This window comes from Ammospiza caudacuta, chromosome 13, assembly GCF_027887145.1.
Source record: "Ammospiza caudacuta isolate bAmmCau1 chromosome 13, bAmmCau1.pri, whole genome shotgun sequence".
In the NCBI taxonomy this organism is placed as follows: Eukaryota; Metazoa; Chordata; class Aves; order Passeriformes; family Passerellidae; genus Ammospiza; species Ammospiza caudacuta.
The window spans coordinates 9,097,916-9,117,951 of record NC_080605.1 but is presented as its reverse complement, the minus strand read 5'-3'; the positions used below and the strand labels follow the sequence as shown (position 1 = coordinate 9,117,951).

The 20,036-nt window shown below is 42.4% G+C and overlaps 1 protein-coding gene across 1 annotated transcript; it reads left to right on the top strand.

Annotated features, from left to right (window-relative positions):
* Positions 1–1,504: 1,504 nt before the first annotated feature.
* Positions 1,505–18,469, top strand: N4BP1 (NEDD4 binding protein 1). Its single transcript, XM_058813364.1, has 7 exons — positions 1,505–1,747; positions 3,375–5,131; positions 9,201–9,331; positions 9,720–9,816; positions 11,082–11,189; positions 12,693–12,800; positions 14,835–18,469. Exons 1-7 carry the CDS (start codon positions 1,505–1,507, stop codon positions 15,163–15,165), a joined length of 2,775 nt encoding a protein of 924 aa, XP_058669347.1. The 3' UTR covers positions 15,166–18,469.
* Positions 18,470–20,036: the final 1,567 nt, after the last annotated feature.

Sequence of the window (20,036 nt, the reverse complement as noted above, 5' to 3'; positions counted from 1 at the left end):
TTATAAAAATGATATTTCATATTTCTGTATTAAGCCTTTCCTGGTTAAACATACAAGTAGATTAAAACAATAAATGTACATTTAATTGCACAAGAATAAAACATTTCTTCAATGAACAGCTGCTAAAGTCTAACTTCACAGTGATGCTAAAGAGATGGCCAAAACATTCAGGAATCAAATAGTTCCAAGGGGAACTTGGAAGACACTAACCTGTGTCTGGGACGGTATGAAAGGAGACATTTACTCCTTTATACAACAGCTGGTCTGAATTGTCAGCTCCAGGCACTTAAAAGTCAACAGCAGTCCCAGAAATACTTTTTAAGACCTAATGTTATCCTTCAGGTCTCTTTTACGGCTTGGGGATAGGGTGGGGGGCGCTAAGTAAAAATGTGCCCTCTATATTTTCCCAGCTATCAGAGTTAAAGATTTGGGGATGGGAGCTACACTTCTGTCCCCTGCCATCAGAAGGGATAAAGTTTGCATTTATTTTTAAATTAAATCCAAGTAGACAATACCAGAGCTGCCTGTGCCAAGAGTGTGTTACACCAAAGTTTCCCCGCCGGGCGGGCGGGACCCTCTGGCTGTGGCCGCGGGGCGGGGAGCGGCCCCTCCGTGGGGCTGTGCCGGGCGACAAGGGCGATGAGGGCTGCAGGGAGCGCTCGCATTCTCCCGGGACACACAGACGGGGACGAGAGGAGCCGTGGGGCGGGGAACGACCGGGAGGCGGGGACGAGGGGCCCGGGAGGCGGGGAGAGATTGTCCGGGAGGCGGGGACAGGGAGGCCGTGAGGCGGGGACAGCGAGGCCGTGCCGTGAGGGCTCTGTGCAGTTCCGGGCCCCTCAGCAGCCGAGGCGGGAGCCGGTGGAGAATGGAGGCCGAAGGCAAAGCACCTCCTGGAGCGGTCCTGCAGAGGGTGACAAAGCTGCTCAAGGGACTGGAGCATCTCTCTTACGGGGAAGGGCTGAGGGAGCTGGGCCTGTTCAGCCTCGGGAAGAGGCGACTGAGAGGGGACCTGATTAATGTGTATAAATATCTAAAGAGGGGAAGCCAGGAGGACGGACCAGGCTCTGCTCGGTGGTGAAACTGATGCACAGGAAGTTCCGCCTGAATATGAGCAAGAATTTCTGTCCTGTGCAGTGGCTGCGCACTGGAACAGTTGCCCAGACAGGCTGTGCAGTGTGGAGCTGCCCCAGCACGGCCTGGGCGCGGTGCTGTGCTGCATGTCCCGGGACAGCCCGGCCTGGGCGCGGTGCTGTGCCGCGTGCCCCGGGACGGCCCGAGCGGCCATCCGGTCCCGCCGTGGCCCCGCCCCGCGGCCCTCAGGGGGCGGTTCGGCCCCGCCCACACGGCGGCGGGGCGGGGCCAGGCCGCCGGTGCTAACCATGGCGGCGCGGCTGCGGGCGGGCGCTGCCCGGCGCCGTCGCGGGCCGATGACGCGGGCGGTCGGTGCGGCGTTTCCCGGTGTCGCTGTTCCCGGTGCGATGGGATTGCGCGCCCCGCGCTGATGGCGGCCCGCCGGACACCGCACGGCTCCGCGCCGGAGCCCAGGGTGGATGAGTTCACCGTCCCCGCCGAGAAGAGCCGCCTCCTGGAGCGCAGCCGGGACCGCATCGAGGGCTTGTTCGAGGTGCGGCTGGCCGTGCTGGGGGCGCAGGGGGACTGGCGGCCCGCGCTGCAGCCGCCCAACGCCAGCGCCAGGATCTGGGTGCAGCTGGCGGGCTGCACGAAGGCCGTGAGCAGCGCCAAGGTACGGGGCCCGGCGGGGCGCTGGGGCCGGGGGCAGCGGGGCTGGCGTGCGGAGGGGCCCGCCGGACCGGCACTGCCGGGACCGCGGCTTGGAGGAAGAAGGGGTGGGGAAAAGCCGAGTGCCCCAGGAGGAAACAGAAACGGCGCTGCCTTGGCAGGTGGGTGTGTGCCCGGTGCCAGGGAGTCTCCCGCCGTGTTGACATAAGCGCAGGGAATAAAGCGAAACAACTCAGCTGGGAAGAGCGAAGTTCACGGGCAGCGCGTTATGAAATAGCCCGGCCCGCAGCTGAGGGGGAGCAGCGCTGGGGATGGGCCGAGGTTTGTTTTAAAGCGAGATTAAAATGTTTCGCTTTCCTTCTTCCTCCCGGAGACAAGAAATTCCTCGGAGTTGTTTGGGCGTTGCCATGTTTTGCCTTACGGACTTCGCTTATTCTGTGGCATTTAGCGGCTCGTTGGCAAAGCTCTCGCTAAAGCTTAACGCATTTATTATTTCCTTCGTGTAAAAGTTGTCAGATCTGAACAGTTTCACCAGGCTGGAGCAGATAGTTCTCTTTTCAGCCCAGCTGTGATGAGTTAAGAGAACTGTCTGTGCGGGTTGTGTCTCAGAGGGGGCAGCAGTTGCTGTGGAGTATCTTCTCGCGTGTTAAATGTCTTGCACAACTAAACTTTGGGGGGAGTTTCTCAGCAGTGATGCTGAAATTGATATTACTCATAATGAGCCTGGCAAGTACAGCTGTTGTGATGAGAAGTTTGATGTGAGCAGTAGCTAGGCTGAGGGTGCCTTTCCAACCCAAAATCTCGATGTATGGGCGTTGGGCGGATCCATCCGGAGCGTGTGTTTTGTGACTGATTTCAGACAAAAACTTGATTCCTTACCTGTGTCATACACGTGTTCCTCAACGTGTTCCTTCAACAGAAGGAGGCAGTTTGGGAAAAATAATACTATCTGAAAGAATAAATAGTATACTGTATTGACCGAGTTTTGAACTCTTGACACGTTTAAAACTACTATAAGGTAGTATAGTGAATTTACCTTTACCTGTAGTAGTTTACAGATGGCAGAAATAGCATTGGGATGATTTTTTGTTTGTTTGTTTTGTTTTTTTTTTTCTTTTGTGTTTGAAAATCTTGAACTTCACAAACACAGAAGTATCTGGAGCCTGGAGTTTTCTCAGTCAGTAACAAAAATATAGGATGGATGCTAGCATTGTAAGCCTTAGGAAATGTACTTTGAAACTTTTTAGAAGTTCAGGTTTATGGACTAGGTAGAACCCTAGTGAAAGGCATTTATTCACAAAGAGTTCTCTTTGACCAAAGAATAGGGATAGGAAAATAAATCTCTTCTGACAGTCTCTTAAACTGTTTGATCTACAAATTTTGTTACCTGTTACTATCAGGTATAAACAAGAAAATATAAAAGAGCCTTCTGTGAGAACTATTTAAAAATTATTTTAGATATTGGTGTTTTATTTCTATTGTCCTGTTTACTGGTAGTGTTTACTTTCTCACATGACTTATGCTAAGTTTGCTTTGTTTTCTAATGTTTCTGTCCATTACTGACCTAGTAAAAACCAATGGGATATGTTGGGATTTCACAACTATTCACTCTGCTCTCTTTCTCCCCTTAGGAGTACATCAAGGGAGTGTGTGAACCTGAGCTAGAAGAAAAGGAGTACTACCCAAAGGACATGCACTGCATCTTCGTTGGTGCACAGAGCCTGTTTCTCAACAGCCTTATTCAGGATACCTGTGCTGATGTAACAGTGCTGGAAATGGGATTGCTCAGTATTAAGGGGGGTGCAGAAGCTGTTGTTATGGCACAAAGTCATGTGCAGCAGTTTGTGAAGCTTTTTGAGAATAATGAAAGTTTATTAAATGACAGTGAATCAGAGGTTAAAAAGCAGTTCAGACAATTTGTGGAAGCACATGCAGATAAGTATACAATGGATTTACTGATTTTGCCTAGTGCACTAAAAAGAGAGCTCCTAGCTCTCACCCAAATTGCTGTTTCTGAAGGGAAGACTGATATAATAGACCTCACAGGCTCTGACAGCCCACAGCAACTTGGACAGAACAGCACCTCCAGAGTCATTGCTGCAAACAGAGACGGAAGGGCAGGTGGGGAGGAAGCAAGAAGCAATGCTGGCACACCTGTAACTGAGCTGACAAAACAAATGGACACTGTGCTTTCTGATGCTTCTGAAACAAGATTTGTTCCCATAAAGGACCCTCTGTTAGAGGCAGTGGCCTTTAAAGAGAGGCAGTCATGTAAAAGAAGGTCCTCTGATGAGGAGGAAAGGCTCCCTAAAAAGCATTTCTCTTTGGAAAAGGATCCACAAGTGAAATCTGCTTTACACAAGAATCCTTCGGACCCTGATGCAGTTATTGATCTGGTTTTGGATAGCTGCATTGAATCAGATGGTCCTACTTACTGCCTTAAAGAAGGTGATGCTCTTACTGAGGAAATGGAATATAAGATTCTTGTGAACTTTTTCAGAACAATGGGATATTCCCAAAATATTGTAGAAAAGGTTATCGGTATCCTAGGACAATCTGCGGAACCGTTACTATTGCTAGAAGAAATTGAAAAGGAAAATTTGAAGTTTAAAAAAGAACATGAACAGTTGTCTCAAAAGCCTAGAACTGTCAGTGTTCCTTTAGGAAATAATGTAAATAATTCACAAAAGCTAGAAGACAAAGGCATTTCTGGGAATAAAAGTCCACTTAAATCCAGCCATACTTCAAAGGAGACAAAAAATGAATATCACCAAGTGAGAGGTGCTTCAGACACACAAGTTGGTGCAGAAGATAAAATGCATAGATTGGTATGCAAATCTTCTCCTCCCAGCAAAAATTCAGTTCTGTGCTATAAACAGAGAGATGTTTATGGCCCTGGTAAGAATCACAACCCAAGGTTAAGCAGTGTAGAAACTGACAGTGGGGTGACTTCCAGCACTGTGCACGCCGGAGCTCTAAAAGATGTTGGCTTTGTAGCCAGGGGGAGCTCAGATGTGCAGCATATCTCAAGTAAGAGTAAAACTGCATTTCAGCAAAAAACTTCAGGGCCCTCAACTGTACAGAACAGCCAGCCTGGTTCTGAGGAGCAGCTGGGACACTGCAGCTCTTCCCAAGCCAGGCCTCTCCACCAGCGCCTTTCCCAAACCTCGCATTGTGACAATCCTGTCCCAGACCGGTTACTGTCTTCACAAAAACACCCTTCAAATCCAGACAGACACACAATGGGACCGCATCCAGATCATTCAGTTACTGGAGTTCAAAGATTTTTGGACTCTCTGAAGAAGCCATACAAACTGGAGTTGATAAATGAGCCTGGAAAACCATATCTAAAACATATAATTATTGATGGAAGCAATGTTGCAATTTCGTAAGTATTTTTCTTTTCAGCTATCTTTTTATTAACAGTTCACTGAACTTTCAGATGAAATGGGGGCTAAGAGGTTGCAGTGGCATGTGTTAAGGTTTTGCTAGCTAGGTTTTTGTGTGCATGTACACAGTTGTGCCATTTCAGTGTAACCTGATTTGAATCACCAGTGTTCAGCTCAATGTAACACTTCAGTCAGAAGTAATCTCAGGGCAAGCTTTGCTCTGTTGCAATCAGTGTTATCATGAAGTTTAATTTGCTTTGCCAGTGCCTAACAACGAGGCTAAATTATTGTCAACTTAAGTGGTTTGGGGGAATTTTTTGTGCTCTTAACATCTTGTAGTCTTAAAGTGGAGGTTCGTATCTAATAGTGACATATTTCTCATCCAACAGCATTGCTTGGATCCTGTTATGCTTTGCAAATGTGTATATTTATATTTACCAACTCTGAATGTGCATTCCTGAGGTTCCAATATTTCCTTCATGCACGCAGGTTGATTGGCTGCACACACCCCACATTGCAGTTGGGCATAGTAGCTGGGTGCTACTGACATAGAGTCCCCAAAAAGGCTATATAACATCTGGTGTCTCCTACCCAACCAAATGAAAACTGGTTATGACACATAAAGGACAGAGCTGCCTCAAAACAGCAGAACCATTGAGATATTCAAATGTCCTACTAAATAACCAGTGCTTGGGGGGCTGTTAGTTTGATCCTGGAGGTAATTCTGCAGCTTCCCTCTGGCTAAATAATGCCTCATTTGTTTCTTGCATTTCATAAAGTGAAGAGTTGTTTGCAAAATTGCTTTGAATTGTTCTCAGTTTTACTGCTCAATACCTTGAGAACTGCTTCCATGCCTGTGCTGGTTCAGGGTTCTTTTGGCCCCCTTTTTTGATGGGGCTGTGGGTATCAATGCATTACCCACATGCATAGACTAATGCTGTATGGGTTCCTGAATCAGTGCTTGCCTCATAAGTCTAGAAAGCTGCAAAAGCTGTAGAATATTTTCGTTTGACACGTGCAGCACATTGATCTGTTATCACATTGTCTCAGGGTGCCTGTGGGATGAGAGAATGTCCAGAGTTTACCCTAGCTACTAACAAGTAATTTTTTTTAATTGCCTGGTTTTGTATGCTGAAAACAGGCCTTTTGAAGGCAGACTGCAATATCCAGTTGTTGGATCATTGAATTTTATTAAAATGTGGAAGAAACTCAGAATGAAAGAATAATTGAATGGAATTATATCTTCCTAGAATAGTTCGTAAATAATATGTACTTGTGGTGGTGCATCCAATCAGAAACATCAGGTACCCCAACAAGGTGGGAAGCAAAGGGTAAACAATTATCCTTTGAAGCCTTGGTAAACTGTTTACCTGAATCATAGCCCAGGTGGAGGGGCACCATTGCTCCTACACTTTGGGAAAGAAAGCCCAGGAGTTACTGGGTTGGGTTGTGGCCAGGGGGACCCTTCCTGCTGGCCAAAGTCGGTCCTCCTGTGGCCCTGTAGCAGCAGTCCTGAGTGAGGCCCTGTGAGCTCTCCTGGGGCTCAGCAGCTGTGCCAGCACCTCCCTGGAGTGGGGGACGCTGCTCAGAGCTGCCAAATCCTCACCTTTGTCATACTCAGAGGACTGTTCCTGGTGTCAGAGCTCCCACACACCTCTCCACATTTCCTGAGGTGTGACCCTTGTCTGTTGGGAAGTGCAAAGGGACTTCTGGGAGCATCTCACGCTGAGTGGAATTTGTTGATGAGTTCCTTTAGGCACCGGGAATTAGATGTTCACATTGTGTACCTGTGTGTGTGTACTGATCATGGTATGAATGGTACTGCCTCAAATCTACCATTAAGTCATTGTTACCACTAGAGCCAGCCCTATGGAATTGCTTTGTCAATGTCAAAGTACTCCATGACTAAGTGCTGCTAAACCCTTTTGCACCCTTATCTTGGCATCCATTTGCTTTGCACCCTCACCCCCTTCTGCATTCCTGGCTTCTGTGTAAATCAGTGCAAACTGATTCTAATTTGATCTTTGTATGCCTTAACCTGTGCAGTAAATAATGAACTTACTCTTCACAAGTTCACAAGAGTGAATGTTGCCTCCAAACTGTGTGAAGCCATATTTTCACAAATTCACATCAAACCTTGCCTTTGGCGATACCTTTGACAGTGTTTCTTTAAGTAGCCAAACCACTCATTTGTGACAGTATTTACTTTAGTCACAAACCAAAGGGAAAGTGTTACATGACCCAGAAGGCAACCTGCTCTTTGCTGCTTTGTGCTGCTTGTGATCATCTTTTGTTTAATTTAGGAAATACCTTTGTAGGGTCTTCACAGGATTTTAAAGAACTGAGACAGGCAAAGGCAGTATTTGCAGTGGCATTTGGAGAATAGATGCAGTCTTTGAGATGGATATCTTGAAAAGATCATCTTGCTGTGGTGATTTGCTGTCCCTTCAGGTGTTTATCTAACTCAGTTAAAACACTTCTAATTTAATGTAGTTTCACAGTGACATATTTTTTCATATTATAGCTTACATTAATTCTACATGTTATTTGATGAAGTTGCTTCTATTTGCATACTCTTTTAAGTTGTAGCAGAGCAGAATTTTGTGAACATTCAGGACAAATTGGCAGCTCTTTGTATACCTTATGTCCCATAAGGTATACAAAGAGTAACTCTTCTATGAAAATTGCCTTTTGTTTTTGACTGTTCTTGACACCAAGAATGCTTAATTTTATTAAGGGCAACTGTGGCATAATATTTTTTTTCCTCTGGAAATTCTGTTAGTAAGTCAGATTTTTTTGCCTTTTGTATTTCAGATATGGCTAATTCATTTTTCTGCCTTTCTACATAAAGAATTCCTCTTGAAATTCAGAGAACCTTAATAGATTTACATTTTGATAAGCATATTTTTTACAGAATTGACAAAACTGGAAAAGGATAAATGAATGCTACTGAAGGCTGAGTAAAATATTTCCATGGAAATCCTTTAATAACCATTATGTTGGGAAGATTTCTTGGTAGGTTAAATTAGGGTTTAAAGATAGGATTCTGTTCAAAACTGACAGGGCTTACTATTAGGGTTAATAATAAGCACTTGCCTATTATTTGGGAGACTGGTTTAAAAAAGGAATACCACTTGCTCACTTATTGTTATAAGTACTTTGTAGTGATTTGGCATCTAATTCAAAACATAGATTATACACTATTTTGCAAGACATGCTTTGGCTGTTCATGCCATCAGTGCTCAATCGGTGTGTCTTTTCTAGGGAATCATATCTTTGTTTTGTCTAAGTGTAGCCTCTCTGGAAATGCTGGAGCCTGGTTAGACAGTTAATTGTGTCATGTGTTCAACAGGCAAATAGGGTCAGTGGGATAATTCCAGTTGGGAAGGGCCTCACAAGGTCATCAATTCAAATCTTTGTGTCCCCTCATTTTAGGCAGTTGCTGGTTTTTCTGGAAAGTCACTTAAGGGAGTTGTAAAAACAGATAATGAATATCTTTTTTAATTGAGAAAAAGATTAATGCCAAAATACAATGTTTTGAAAATGTTTCTCCAAAGAAATTTAATTATTTTGCTTCAGAGCAATTGTTCAGACTGTTGAAATGAAGAGAGAGGAGGCCCTAGTGGTTTTCAGAGAGCTGTTCAGATGCAATCCTCGGTAATCAGTCGAACCAAAGGTGTTCTATTTTGTAGTAGGACTGTATTTGGAACTAGTACAATATTGGATTATTATCGTTTTAATCTATACTCAATAGAGTTCAGAAACCATCACTATGGGCCTCTTTTTTTAAAGCTAAACCCGCTTCTGATTACTCCATTGTTGTTGTGCCCAGGAAACTGAAAGGAGACTGAGCTATGAAGTTGCCAAGTGATGTATTTGTTATCTTCTGCTGAAGAGCTCTTTCCATTTAGAACATTCCTTATCTTTAACACCATCTGCCTTTTCTTTTCCTGAGGCTCTGTGTGAGACTTTCAGCTTCACTTTGCAAGGTTTTGTTCCATTTTCTTTGTTTTCCTGGTAGTAAAACCCTAGTGAATTTAATCTCCCTTCTTTTTGTTTCACTCTCAGTCATGGTCTGAGGAAATTCTTCTCCTGTCGAGGAATTGCAATAGCTGTTGACTACTTTTGGAAACGTGGCCACAGAAATATTACTGTGTTTGTTCCACAGTGGAGAACAAGACGTGACCCTTCCATTACAGGTGAGGGACGTTTCCTAATGTTTCCTTAATTAAAGCAGGCTGTAACTTTTTCTTTGGGACTTCTGTGAAGAATAAATGGAGAAGAAATGATTCATCAAATGTTGAGCAGGAGCAATCTGGCTGCTCAGCGTGAATAATTGGGTTTGCATACCCAGTGTGAGAGATCCTGAAATGCTCTTTAGGCTAGCAGGTGTGCCATCAGTGGAGGCCTTTTTGGGTTGGTTTTTTTTGCTCTTTAATTTCTAGTTTTGACCTCCCTTTTCTCCTTTTTTATATGAGCAATTCATCACCTATCAATGACATTTCTCTAGCTTAATTGGTACAAAAATAGCCCATCTTCTCTCTGGTAATTTTATCTCAAACTAATTGTCAAATCATGTTTTAACAGAGCAGAATTTCTTAACGCAGCTTGAGGATGTTGGAATATTGTCTTTAACCCCTGCAAGGATGGTTTTAGGAGCAAGAATTGCTGCTCATGATGACAGGTACAGAATATGTGTAGTTTTAAAGTCTTTTTGAACATCTGAATAATGGTTGTAAAAGCTCTATATTTCATGAGCAGTTCTGTTAGCTTGTTCTGCAACCTTTCTAGACAGAGCTAAGCATCCAACTTAAGAGTGAATTTTACATCTGTTGCATTATTTCACTGTTGTAGGAAATACTATGATGTATTCAGAAAGTCATGGAGAACTACAAATTTTCATGGCAATTAAAAAAAAAAGGCTATCTGAAGAAATTAATCCTCCAGTAATGTTTTTATGCTTTCCTAGTCATCATTCTATCCCTGATCTGCCTTTTATTCTTGGGGCATAAATCAGCTGCTGATCAGAGAGCATTTAGCTCCATTTTCTTCTTGATGCCACGTTGGTACACAGACCTTGCTGTGTGTTTGGAGCAGTGTATTTGTAACAATGCATAAGCCATTGAACCTCCAAGTTAATTTGACCACCAAAGATCAACTTTAAAATGTGGGGATCATCTGTCAGTGAACAAGACACAGTAAGCTTTAGCAGTCTGTGGCAGTTTCCTAGTACTTCATTAATGTTTTATATATACCCAGCCTTTCATAAGAAATGCTCTGGCAGTGCAGTTGAGATTACTGTGGAAATAAATGGTATAATAACATATTTGCACTTTTGTTAAAAGCATGCACTTTCCTTTAAAAGGACACCATCCGTTATCTTGTGGCTAAAATTGATTCAAATGGCAAAAAATGTATTTTCAGAGACATTATAAAAGAAAGCAAACATTTTTTCCTTAATAAATCAGTAGTTGTTTTGTCATAGTTTAACAGAAGGGTTTTTAAGAGGTTGACAGAGCAAACAACTAATGTGCAGAACACTGACTTGCAGAACACAGTCATTAATGCTAAGCAAAAAAGTTTATGGCAATGAGTTTGTGTTGGATTGTGTAATAAATACTGTACTGCATAAAGCATGCCATTTACTTGTGTAAATATTTAGATCATGGGGTTTGGGGGCTTTTGTTTGTGTGGGATGGTTTGTTTGGGTTTTTGATGGGGAAGAAAACATCCCATGAAAACTCTGCTGCACTAAATAAGTGCATGCTACCCAAAACATTGTTGTAAGTTTAAGGTGGGTAAAATCAGAGTCATTTCCTGGTAATGAAGGTGCTTGTTTTTATGCAAGTAGATTACTTTGGGATGATGAAATGTTTAGGTTTTTTTAAGCCTTTGGATTGTTTTCAGCAAAGCAAGCTATCTTAGTGATCTTTGAAATTAATTTTACAGATTTTTGTTACACCTTGCTGCTAAAACTGGAGGTGTTATTGTGACTAATGATAACTTCAGAGAATTTGTGACAGAATCATTTGCCTGGAGAGAAATTATTCAAAAAAGGTAATTATTGAATTTTTGTCAAGTCTTAAAAGGATGTCTGTCCTTGCAGTTGTAGGCATTCTACCTACATGTGGGATTTTGCTATCTGTAATTAATCTGTCATGCAGTTCTGCTAGATCCAAATAAAGTACTCTGTGACTCACTGTGGTGATTCATGGCCTTACAGTCATGTGTTGAGTAGTCCAATACCCTTGTTATTCATACATTCTGTCATGTATGAGTGCTAATTGCTCTCATAAGCAGTAGCTTGGTGTAACAGCATGTGTGTCACTTCTGAAGGTCAGTGTTGAGTCTTGTTTGAGCAGTCCACTTCCACAGCCTCTCTTGTCTGAAAGCTCATTTTTTTCAGGGACCCATGATAGCTGATGAGGATGTAGTGTCACTTTAATTATTCAGAATCAATCACTCTTTACTCAAGTGGGACAGACTGTCACAGCTAAACAAAATTAACACTTGTAGCATATCCATGTAGCCATTTCCCTGCAAGTGTTGTTCTTTGAGTTTAGATGAGTTCACTTAGTTGTCAAATATCCCTTCTTCATCTTGTGGACTTTGTTTCTGCTTGTTTCTTCTTGTTTATTGGGTTTGGGTGTTTGGGATTTTTTTTCCCCAGTTTCAGTTAAATCAGGTTATTTTACTGCTGAGGTGTGATCTGTTAGTAAAATTCCCCACTAATCCCTCAGTGTCCCTGACATTTTCTGAAGGTACATATGTTACAGTGGCTGGGGTCAGTATAGCTCTAATGAAATAAGGAACTAAAAACTTGTCCTGGATTCTCAAAGTATGGCTGTGAGACCATGGAGTTGATGCTGGCTAATCATGTATGCATTTACATCATTTCTTGAGTGAATTCTACCCAAGTCAGGTTCTGTTCTTCCACAGAACTTTAGCAAGAATACTTGATGTGGCATCTTGAGTCTACGGTTTTTAAAGAGCTTATGTTAACATCTGCTATTAGTTTTACTTCTGGGGAAATTCCACTGTACCAAATCATCTCCTTACAGACAAATTTCACTTGAACTCAATTTGGTTTTTTTTTTAATACAGATTTCTACCTGTCCCAAAGTGACTCCAGAGAAAAGGTTTTGTGTCTTAACTGTAAGCATTTAATGCTGTATTTGCTAGTTGTGTGGCTTTCTGCCAACACAGGCATTTCAGCTACATGACTGAAGATCCTTGCAAGGAAAAGGAGTTAAAACAACCAAAAAAATTCTGATCACCTGGAAAATTCCACCATAGTCTTGTTGCAAATCTTCAGTCATAAAACAGTTGCTGTAAAAAAAGAAAGGAGGAAAAGCTGTGTTCTGCAGTGTAATAGGGAGAATTCACAGCTCCCATGGAATTATTTTGACAGGGAATGCTGGTTGTGTCTTAGCTGGGTTTACTAATTAGTCTTTAGGGACTCCTGATGTGGTGTCTACTCTAAGGAAATTCATCCTGTGCTACAAAGGTGAAGGACAACAAGGGTGAAATACCTTGTTATTTAAAAGAACTCTCTTGCAGGTTGCTCCAGTACACTTTTGCTGGTGACATATTTATGGTTCCTGATGATCCTTTGGGAAGAAATGGACCCAGATTAGATGACTTCCTTCGAAGTGAAGGCTGTTCTAGGTATAAACACTGTTTTCACTTTTGTTTGACGCAGTTGTTTCACATTTGAAATAAACTGTTCTCCTGCTTCACTCACACACCTGTAGAGCAGAGTAAAGTTAAGCAGGAACACTGTAGCATGTAGCAGTTTAACAAAAAAAAAAACACATTTTTCCTGTTACTTCAGTTCATTCAGAAACTGCTGATGACATTTGCCTCTGAGAGCTCTCTGAGAACTGAGATAAGTATGACAAAAGCTTCTTCTGAGATTTGTTTCTGGTGGCTTTCATGCACGGGTGTGTTAGCAGCACCCAGAGGTGCCAGAGATGTGGGTGTGTGGTGTTAATTACCCTGATGTTATCTACGACACCTTGGTTGGTCACTTCTTCATCGTGGGACAGTAGGTGCTACAAACACTCAGGTTTTCTGTCATGGGGACACACTTCACCTCAAGGCTGAGGGTACCTTGCTGTTGTCAAAACAATTTTTGAGGCATTGTTATTAAATCTTTGTATTTGAGTAATAATTATAAATGTTAATGAACATAAATTGTTTAAGATTAATGTACTTTTTAAATGTGCATGTATTCAAACTATGAATTTGCTTTGCATGAACTGCCAAGATTTGAGGATTAGTTTGCTCTTTAGCAAAAGAAAATAGCATTCTGTTCTTTCACCAGTTTGGGAATTAGAAATGCTAAGAATTCTGAGGCGTAGTGAGAGGTCTTTTAAAAACAAGTGAGGTAACTTAAAAATTATCAATAGAAAAGGCAAGCTATTCTTAAGGATTAATACAAAGAATAAGCAAGAATCTCATCTATTGTAATCATTTGAGGAAAGTAGAACATTGTTATACTATAGATTGCAAGCTGATTTGAAAATAAGTGTATTCACATTAAAAAACAAAGTGCAGTGCTAGGACTCCAGAAGGAAATGCTGAGTGTTCAAGCTCTTGTACAAAACCTTTGAGAAGAACACTGTGTTTTACCTGCCTGTGTCTGAGAGAAATAAAATGAAAACAGAGTGTTCTGAGGTAGGTGAATGTGATGATTGTAGAAATGGTGAGTGTCTTTTGAAAAGACCACAGAAAAGCTTGGTTTCATATCTGTAAATTTGGAACTGGAACTGGGTTTGAGTGTTTGTTTTGGGGTTGGGCTGGGGGGGGGGGGGGGGACCAGAAAGAGCAGAGAAAAGCTGCCAGTAAAAAAGAGTTAATTTTATTCCTTCCTTGTGACTTTTCTACACGATTTAAATGATGCAGAAAGCATAAATGGCACCAGGAGCAACATCAGAAACTGGCAGAATCTTCAGCAATTAGAAAATCTTTCCACACTGAGTAACTAGAGGTGTCATAACCCAAATGCTTTTAAAATAGAGCTCTGTAATTTAGGTACTGTTTCCCTTGGTGGTAGGAAACTAGACTGTAACATGAGTTCCACTTCACATTTCTCTGATATCTGCTGGCGTCTGAAGTAGACTGACCTTTATATTTTGTAGTGCTAGCAGTGCATAGATTAGCATAACTTTTTAAATTTTGAAATGAAATTGCAATAATTAAGAGTATTCAAGTCCTGAGACTGCTAAAACAACTTCATTGCCGTGTTAAGGATACCATACAAGGGAAACAAGGCCTTGATCTAAATATGAGCACAGCTCAGTCCAGAGCAAAAGTACATGAGGAATTGTCTTGTGAAGCACTCTTGGAACTGGTCTGTCAGCATTTTCACATGCTCCATGTCAGTGTACATGTATTCAATTTATCTTTTTATCTATACCTTCATAAAATTTGCTATAATGTGACAAGTAAAGGACTCACAGCATACTGATGCTATTCCTGGGTGATATTAATGTTAATTGTGCTGGATTCATATTGAGAACTGTTATACCCTGTTTTGTTTCACTTTGAAAGAATGCTTGTCATTTGATTCCAGTCAGTAACTGGCTGAGCAGCAGGGATATTTAAATTATACACATTTGTCTCTTCTCTCTCATGTACAGAGAGAATTGCAGCTAGAATGTCCTTTAGCTTAATTAAAATTTTTATTTTGTTCCACAGAGATTCCTGGTCAACCCACAAGGCTTTACAGAACAGTGGACAATATTATTCTGAGACACCCTCTTTCCTCCCCAGAGTGAGCAGTAGCAGTCAACAGCCTGGAGGCAGAGTGTATGATGATCGTTCATCCCCATTGCTTCCATGGGAAGAAAACACAGGGCCTTGTCCAGCAATTCCACCACAGAGATCTCCCTCAGAAACAGCCCAGCTAAGAGAAGCCCTGATCAAAATTTTTCCTGACTATGATCAAAGGCAGAAGATTGATCAAATACTATCTAATCATCCATTCATGAGAGATCTTAATGCACTGTCTGCCATGGTGCTTGACTGAATGCTTCCACAGCTTTATATCACAACTGCTCTGACTAACGATTATCAATGTGAAGAAAAATGTTGCTCTTTTATGTTACTTTGTGAATATTAAAAACCTAATTTTATTTGTATAAACAAAGATATTTTTGTGTATGTTCTGTTGCTAATAGATGCCAGGTTTTGGTAAATTAAAAACTGCTGCTACTACAGATTTTTAGTAATATTTTCTATGGAAAAAAAAGTCTTCTGCTTCACTGGAGCTGCTTGTTAAAGCAGTTGCAGTACTCCCTTTTGAGCAGTGTTAGTACTTTTTGCAGAACCCTTTTCCTGAAGGCAGAATTCCCGTCGTTTGGAGACCCGTGCGTGGGAGCAGCTGCCAGCAGGTGGCGGCTGTGGGTCCGTGAGGAGCCCCGCGAAGGGCGTGACAATCCAAGGAAATGCATTTGCTCCTTCAGGCTGGGAGCGCTGTGTGGGGCAGTTAAAAGAGAAATTGTGAGTTCACAGCTCTCATCGGGAGAAGGTGTTTTGAATTCTTTAAAAGATCTGAAATCTACACTTGTTTTTAAATTGGAAATTATCTTGACTATCTTTCAGGGTATTTTTAATATCTAACAATTGCACTGATTCCTTGTCTGTTCTAAGTGTGAATGGTGTGATGTTAAAGAATGAGACACTGTATGTATAGAAATGGCTTTTTTGTGCAGACCTACAGCTGTAGTCACCTCTTTAGATCTGTTCTGGGATTTATCCCAAAAAGTAAGGGGCAAAAAGAAAGATAATTTATAAAAGCTGACCAATAGGACCACTTTCTAGAGCAGAGCAAAGTTAAGATTGTCTGTATCTCTGTACACACTTAAGTCTGTTACTCCTTCCTTTTAACCAGTCTCTGGTGCCAAGTGTTCAAGTGAGTAAAATCAAATTAGCCTGGAAAGACAACTTGGGCTCCAGAGCCTACATTCAACTTCTGATGTACTGAGCCTTACCCTAAAGCATTAGTGGCTTTCTCTCCAGTTCCATGGGGTCTGAAGTCAGCCTTTGTTTATATGCAAAAGAACTGAAATATACTTCAGGAATTGGGCGTTTTGAAAGACTGTTTGAAAGACTTTTTTGCATGGCCCTTTCACATTTTGTGAAGTCAGAAACAGAAGGCAGTCTTGCTCTTCCCTGAGCACAAGCAACCTGGATGAGAATTGCAGCAAGAACAAAAAAGTTTTATGAGCAGTAGTTACAGCTTCTCAAAAATACAGGTGGTGATAAAGAGAGGCCCTTAATGTTTCTGCATCCTAATAGACAAATCTAAATTATTCTTTTTTCTGTATAAGTGAGTGGGAGATTTGCTATTCAGGTGGGAGAGTCCTGACCAGCACATTTTTGCCAAGAACTAGTTCTCACCTGTGAAGTGTTATGTAATCTCTGAGTTCTAACCCCATAAAAACTTAGGCAGGTTCTTAAAGCCTGTTTCACTGAATATAGTTGGTATACTTTTAATAAATAGTAAGAGAATAATCACCAGCTCCCTCAAACTGCCTGGGGGGCCTGTGTACATGTGTGAACATGTTCCTTGAAGAACTTGCCTTCTTTTCATTAGATATATCCTTGGTTGCATATGTTGTTTCCACTTTATAGGTGCTAGTGTGGGGATATAAATATATTGTAATCTTTATTTCATAGAGAATTGCTTCATGGAGTTGGAAGAGACCCACAAGGATCATCCATCTCAACTCCTAGCCCCCCACACTTCAACATTCCCACCCCATGCCTGAGAGCATTGTCCAAATACTTCTCGAGTTCTGTCAGGCTTGGGGCTGTGGCCACTTCCCTGGGGAGGCTGTTCAGTGCCCAGCCACCCTCTTGGTGAGGAGCTTTTTCCTGATCTAACCTAAATCCCCCCACTCAGCTTCAAGCCTCAAGTCCTGTCACGAGAGCAAAGAGATTGGTTCTCTTTCTCCTTTCTCTGTTTCGTTCTCCAAAGTCTGTTTCTGAAGCATGCCTCGTGCTATTCAACCTTGGTTGCTGCAAAAACTCAGCGAGAAGCAGTGTTTGGAGTGGAAAATACCAGGGACTTTCCCTTACGTGTGAGTGACCTGGCATTTCCCCTCCCTCCCTTTAAAGGGGTAAAGTCCCGAGACTGATTCCTGGTGTGGGGCCAAGTGCAGGATTTCTGTGACAAACACAAGAGTTTACTGCCAAAAGGAGTGTTTTCTCTTATGTCTTAAGAGCATGTAATGTAAACAATTTCATTGCAGTTGTCAACAAGCAAAGTTCAGATGAGCCCCAGTAGTCGGTGCTAGTGCTGCTGTTTTCCTTCCTGTCTCAGTGCCTTTTTGGGGTAGCTTGTGTTTTGGAAGAGCATTTCTGAACCAGAGAGAGTGCCTGTGAAAGTTCCATGACAAACAGTGACTCACAGTGTCTTTCTAACGCTGGCAGTGTTTCCTTCTGTTTTGCAAGCTTGCCGGCTACGTTTGATATGAATGCCTTTCCTGCTAGAATTCTGTGTAGCTGCATTAAATTCTATTTTTAGATCTGGGGCTGGATTATGTTCTGGATGGCTCTGTTTTATTGGAAAGGAGTAGCTCTGCTATAATTCATGTATAAGACCTGTTATTTTCACAAATACAGTTTAGAATAATAATGACTTTGCAGATTCTGAGACCTAATCTGCTGTCTGGTATTTGGAGGGGTCTGGTTATGTAAGCAGGTGTTTCTCTGATGTGTTCAGTTTCTCTTTTTTATCACAGAATGGAAACCCAAGTGCCTTACAACAGTGTAACTCATGGTGTCCAGACTATTCCTACCTTCCTGACTGCTACTGTTTGTGCTCGATTTTGTACATAAATCTACCAGTTTTGGATATGTTGGTATGTAATTCTTTGCATACAGTGGAAATACTGCAGTGCTCAAGTAGATGATGTAGATGATAACTTTTAAAGAACAGATGGATTTTAGATTTGTACATTTTTTATCTATGTATTGTGTGCATTTATGTTTAGAATGTGGTTCCATTGCACTGTTCAAACTCTGCTGAGGTGCATATGACAATCTCAAATTTTTCTTGTCTGCCTTGTGGCTCACCAAGTTCTGTCAGATTGCATTGTATAATTTTTAAATGACTAATTCAAAGGAAGCATTTTTTTAAGAAGAAACTGGGTTTGAATGCACTGGATCCCCTTTTCAGTCTCCACTTGAGTATTTTTAACTGTTTCAGGAATGATATTTTAAGTGTACATAAGAGAAATAAAATATTACATATTTTTAATTAAACAGAAACAACAGTCCAAAGACATCAGAATTCTGAAATATATCAATTGAGTTTTATTATCATTTTTCACTGTGATTCAAGTCCAAAGTCAAGTATAATTTTTCTCCCTGGTTGCTGAATGAGCATGCGATATTAAAAGTATTGATTCTTAGTATTGATAATTTTAAGATAAATCTTTACTGAGCAAAATATTAAGAGTCTATTCATCAAAAATAAAAGGCTGGCTTGCATGTGTTTTATACAGAAACGCACGTCCTTCTCAGTAAGAAGGTGAATCCAAGGCGGGCGCTCCAGCTGTTGGACTGCAGGGGGTTGTGCGGGCGTCCCGCGGGGACAGGAAGGGACAGGAGAGAAGGGACAGGAGGGAGGGGACAGGAGAGAAGGCACCGGAGGGGACAGGAGAGAAGGCACAGGAGGGAAGGAGCAGGAGGGGACAGGAGAGAAGGCACAGGAGGCAAGAGACAGGAGGGAAGGGACAGGAGAGAAAAGGCACAGGAGGGAAAGGGCAGGAGGGGACAGGAGGTGGCGCCGCCGTCCCGCGCCTCGCCCGCCCCGCCCCGCCCCGGGAGAGCCGGGCCCCGCCTGAGGGCAGCGCTGGGTCCGGGTTTTGCATCCCGGCGCTTTCGCGGTGTCCTCACGGCTGCTGCGGGGCAGGCTCTGTCTGCCTCCGGCTCAGGGACCGTGCTCTGGTTTGCTGACGGTTTATGTTTGACAGGCACATGAAATTGGTGGTAATATATTTAATATATTTACCTTTGATACGAGTTCCTTGAATTCAGAAGTGCGGCCAGGAGTCTGCTGTTTGAACAATTCTGATTGCCAGGAGTTTAAGATATCGGCGCATGAGAAATTATATTCTTAAATTAAAAAAAAAAAAAAAAGGAAAACAAAGAAAAATAAATTAATTCCGAGATTCAGAAGTATTGCATTAACATCGTGAGGGCAGAGCTGGCTGGCGAGCCTTGGTGAGGGGCAGAGCAGGAGCCAGAGGCCGGAGCCGCCCTTTGCTGGGGCAGTGACCTGGAGCACACAGCCCTGGCCAGGCTGGAGGCACTGCAGGGCGATTCCTCCTTTTTGTGAGCAGCACCCCTGCAACGCGAACCCAAACACACGCAGCTCAACGAGGGGTTTTGCAGACAGGGAGATTGGGAATATCTAAAAGGCAGAGTGTGAATGTCTGGGATTATTTTCTGTGAGGAGAAGGAGGAGGTACACTGTAGTTTATAAATACTTTGTGTGGGAGATCTTCACAGCAGAGGGCCTTGAATTGAAAGAGGCACATCAGAGTCTTTTGCCAGATCTACTGGCAGAACACCAAAAATATGGATAAGGGCATTCTTGACATTCTGAAGTGAAGGGGCATTAAAATAGTAATATTTGGCATTCATTGGGAATAAATTAATGTTTTCTGTCATAGTTGTAGCTATCCACGGATTCTATACATTAGGAAAACAGAACTTGCCATATTTTAACTTTTAACAAAATTTTTATTCTCTTGGCCTGTGTGCCGATCAGCTGCTCACACCTAATCTGAAGAGAAGTTTCCTGGGCTGAATATAACTTATTGTGAAACATATACCATCAACACACAGCCTCCCAGTGTCCAAACTTGTTTCCCTTCCAGACTTGAG

Coding starts and splice junctions, on each gene's coding strand:
- N4BP1 (XM_058813364.1), top strand. CDS start 1,505: ATGGCGGCCCGCCGGACACCGCACGGCTCCGCGCCGGAGCCCAGGGTG. Junction 1,748..3,374: donor AGGCCGTGAGCAGCGCCAAG/GTACGGGGCCCG, acceptor TTCTCCCCTTAG/GAGTACATCAAGGGAGTGTG. Junction 5,132..9,200: donor GGAAGCAATGTTGCAATTTC/GTAAGTATTTTT, acceptor TTTCACTCTCAG/TCATGGTCTGAGGAAATTCT.